This window comes from Bactrocera latifrons, unplaced genomic scaffold, assembly GCF_001853355.1.
Source record: "Bactrocera latifrons isolate USDA-ARS-PBARC rearing strain unplaced genomic scaffold, ASM185335v1 scaffold_40, whole genome shotgun sequence".
Taxonomy (NCBI): domain Eukaryota; kingdom Metazoa; phylum Arthropoda; class Insecta; order Diptera; family Tephritidae; genus Bactrocera; species Bactrocera latifrons.
This window is the reverse complement of record NW_017537046.1, coordinates 149,717-154,125: the sequence shown is the minus strand read 5'-3', so window position 1 is coordinate 154,125 and position 4,409 is coordinate 149,717. Positions and strand designations below refer to the sequence as shown.

The 4,409-nt window shown below is 37.3% G+C and overlaps 1 protein-coding gene across 1 annotated transcript; it reads left to right on the top strand.

The window, feature by feature from the left end:
* The first annotated feature begins 3,549 nt into the window (after positions 1–3,549).
* LOC108972499 (general odorant-binding protein 56h-like) lies at positions 3,550–4,025 on the top strand. Its single transcript, XM_018939117.1, has 2 exons — positions 3,550–3,600; positions 3,678–4,025. Exons 1-2 carry the CDS (start codon positions 3,550–3,552, stop codon positions 4,023–4,025), a joined length of 399 nt encoding a protein of 132 aa, XP_018794662.1.
* Positions 4,026–4,409: the final 384 nt, after the last annotated feature.

The following is a 4,409-nucleotide window of genomic DNA, read 5'->3' as shown; positions in this document are numbered from 1 at the left end:
AGTGTTCTTATCATTTTCCAACAGTCTCTTCCATCGAGTCATTAAGGAATTTTGTGTACTTCCGATCAATCGCGATGTCTTTGTGACCTGGTAGCCAGTGGAAGTAAAGTTGCTTACTTCTGGCAGCACTTTTTACTGCTGCCCTGTTTTCCAAGACACTTCGGGCCGATATGCGGTACGAGCTTACTACCTTGATTGCTGTTTAGCTGGCTACGTAGATGTTGACTCTGGAATAGCCTGCTGGTGCACTAGAGACCAGCTCCGCTGCTTTCTCAACAGCAAAGAGTTGAACTTGAAATATGTCAAGACTTTAATCGATACTCCAAATTTTAGAGAGTGTCGAATCGAACAAACAACTTCTTTTTCTTCTTTATTGATAGTAGAGTTTACAACAGCGCAACAGTCGTTCTTCCTTTTTCAATTGGAGAGTGTAAGTGCAGCCAGGTCTTTCCAACGGAGTGGTCTCCTCTTTTTCTGCTTTCCGCCCTCGAATGCTCTCAGAGCTGGAGTGTTTTCTTTCATTCGGACTCTTCCGTAGAGCCTTGTCCTCGAAAACTCGTAACTCCAAAAACTGGTTACCACCAAAAATGTGGCCCGGAATAGAAACAAAATGCATAGCAATTTCACATGGCAATTACTTTGAAGATAGTGGAGGTGGTAAGGACTGCGTTCAATATATACTCCAACCCGGTTATGAAATATACCGAAAATTGTTCTTCTGAGACACTGCATATGTTGGATAACATCAAGGCTACTAAGACGGTTGTCTAAAATAAATTCTGAATGTTTGAAAGAGGTGAGAGACCTGCTCCAACCGTTTTTGTCGACGCATTAAGACTAGTAGAACACTTTATGTATGAGCCTATAGTAAAGACACGAACCATAATGAACAGAAAATCATGCATCATCATTTTGCAAAGACGTCAGCCTCCATTATACCGCTTCTTTTATTTGTTTATACTCCTTTGGGCATAGCAACTTTCCTATTTTCATTCCTACTTCCATGCCTTTATCACTTTCACTGCATTGAAAACTGCAAAATCACTGATCGCTTCCTCTGCCACAGCTGTTCTCGTAAAGCAATTAATAATTTTAAAATTATATGCCATGCACATGTGTGCGCTCCCGCAGAGATCATTCGCCCCACTTTGCTTCCCTGTGGCTAAATTTGCTGACGCCTACATTTTCGAGATAAATTTCATTTACGATAAAAAATCGAAATCTTTTTCCCTCTTTCCGTGGTTTTGAATACCATTTCGGTGCTGCATTAGCATTGCAGGAAAACTTCCATACTCACACACACCGTGCAAACCACAAAATTGCGGCTGTTCGGTGTTGCCAACCGCGGCCATCACGTGATCATGTATTGGTGTGAATTCCAGCTGTGCCTTTGAGCCAAAAATCGCAGTCAAAAGGCAGCCGTTGCTAGTCCACCACAGGTAGGCGTCACAACACACATAAATGCCAAGCAATGCAATACAGCGCTCACAAACACACACACACGCGCACAGCCATGCATTCCACAACATACGCGTTGCGGTTGTGCATCATTTACGCCAGCTGAGTATGCGCCCACATCCTTTTGAGTTAATTCTACTTTTTCTTTTCACTTAATATGATTTTCTATTTGTGCCAGCTTTTCAATTTTTTCCCCATTACCTTTGCAACGCATACAAATGCGTATTCCTGTGTGTGTGTGCAAGTGTACGTGAGGCGGTTACTCGCTCCTCACTGACCTTTAATAATTAAAATTGACGTGTGCCCTTGCCGCATTGTGGTTTAAGGCGATTTTTCTTTATTCTCACCTTTTCAAACTCGCAGTCAATAGCAAAATTTTGTGACAACAACAACAACGCAACATTATTTGTTTTATTGTTTGTTGGTCATTTACTGAGAAATTACAAACATATTTCGTTTTGAATTGTTTCGAGCCCACGGTTATTCAGCTCTGGAAATTGTTAATTTTAAAATATTTGAAAAATTCTTTTTTTTTTTTGTTATTGTTGTTTTAGTTGCTCACATTTCAATGGAAGCAACCATTTGAAGTTGGTTTGTTGTCAAAATAAACAAAGGAATGAGCAAACAATTTGTAGTCCAAAGTATTTCAGCACATTGTTGGTGYACATGAGTGATGGCCGGGGGATGAGTAGGCAAAATTTAGGAATTGAGACAAAAACCATTGGACAAATGTTAAATTTTAAAACGATTATCGGTTTAAATGTGACTACTTTTGTTTGAAATTGAATTATGATGAATTTTATATTGTTGTGAGGTATATTTATAAAAGCATTTCYTGTAGCCGAGATCTAAGCCGAGTTTATTGAATTTTAATACTGAGAAAATAATTAGATTTCTAAAGAACTCTATTACGCTCAAACGATCGTTTGAACATAGATCAGATAATAAATTTTGTGCAATTCTTATCAAAACCTGCTGAGATAAATTWAATATTGAGTTAGTATTTATAATACCAAAAGCTCTGATTAAAGCCATGAAGCTAGAGCTACCYCAGTACAGATATCAATGAATTATAAACGACTCCGAAAGCGTCTCCGCCGCCAATATGGAGATCATACCGAAGTCAGTTCCTTAGAATGGAGAAAAGGGATAATAGGYGAGAAAGATACCATCTCAGTTCAAAATGTGCTGCAGAGTAGGTACGGGAGAATATTCCGATTATATGGACATTTCTCTCTCTATCTAAGCGGAACTACTGGACATAGAGRCGACCTGCGAAACTCTATAACTACGAGAGCAACAATATATACGGATAGCCAGGCGRCTCTCCTRACCTTGTCGTCGCSCATCACTAATTCCAACAAAGTCCTTAACTGCAAGAAAGCACTGAGCTCCCTAGAAGACAAGCTACATCTAGCTTCCTGATCACAGTAACATTTTCGGCAACGAAAAGCCGACGAGTTGGTAAACTCAGGAGCATTCCGAAACGAATCCGTCGTAGAGTTAATACCAAGACCGCTAGGATCGATCAGGAGAAAGCTCAATATATAATTTCAACAACAACAAAAATGCAATATATTTAAACAAGTGTGGTCAATATATGACAAGAAAAGAACTAACGACTTATTAAATAGGTCCAGGAAAAGTATRTACASAATAACCGCTACCATAACAACAACATTYGCTGAGGCTGCGAACTMGTAGGGAATGAGGAAACAATTTTCCACTTTCTCTGTGAATACCTAAAATCTGGTAATAGTGGAAAATGCGCAGAAATGCTGGACAAAACGAAAAGTGCTGAAATGATTCAAGTTTATCATCTCTACCATAATAAGACTATTTTACTATTATTTTATTTTTAAAATTATTTATTATGGTTCTAATTCAACCCATTACTCATCACCGACATTTCCTAGAAAAGTTTTGTTAGAGCTTTTAATTTAGTCTCATTAACTTGTTGCCAAAATTAGTTACGCCAAACTTAATTTATTTACTAAATAACACAAAAAATTATGAAATTTAGTATAAAACGCGTCAAAGAAACACAAATTGTACAGTTGGTTTTCAGCTTCAATTGAATTTAGTCAGAATATGCCGTTAATTTTACTTTGTTTCATGGCCGCGCTTTTTGGGTTTGCGCAGGTGAATATATTGGATACTTCAACACATGAAACCATATAAAAAAGTTCATTAAAAATATTTATGTTCAATTCTTACAGGCGGATATGTCCCCRCTGGAATTAATGGATGCCTGCAACAAGGAGAGTGGCATCAGTAAAGCGGAGTTGCAGGAATACTTTGACAGTCAAATGGATCCTGCTAAGGCTACCAATGCCATTAAGTGTCACATGAAGTGTGTTAGTGAAAAATTCGGTTTCTATAAAAGCAATATGCTGGATGAAACGGTGACAATTAAATACCTGAACGAAAATAATATGGCACCGAAAGCTAGTGTGAACACTGTAAAGCAGAGCATACAGCAATGCAATCAATTGAAAGGTGCCAATTCTTGCGATACAGCATTTCAAATTATGTCATGCTTTAARTCGCAGCCTATTTTTACCTGAGAGGTAGAAGAGAGTTGGAATATTTTAGTGAGATAATAATAATAAAACACAAACATTATAATAAGGATAAGCTCATTCTATATTAAGACGTTTTTGTAAGACTAAGATAAGACAAGAACAGAAACAGAAGCAGAAACAGAAATATTTTCAGTTTTCAAAAGTTTACCTTAAATATCTATAAATCAGCATGTATTATAACATATTTCGAGATTTTTGGCAAACTCACACAGAAATATTACAACAAAGTTTAAATAATAACAAAATACCTTATTTTAAATATCAATAATTAATTAGAAAAATAACAAGCCTACAGCTTGTCCTCGGATAATTGAGCCTAGCAAACAGCTATCCTTGTAGGAAATTGTATGCATCAAAAACAATAGT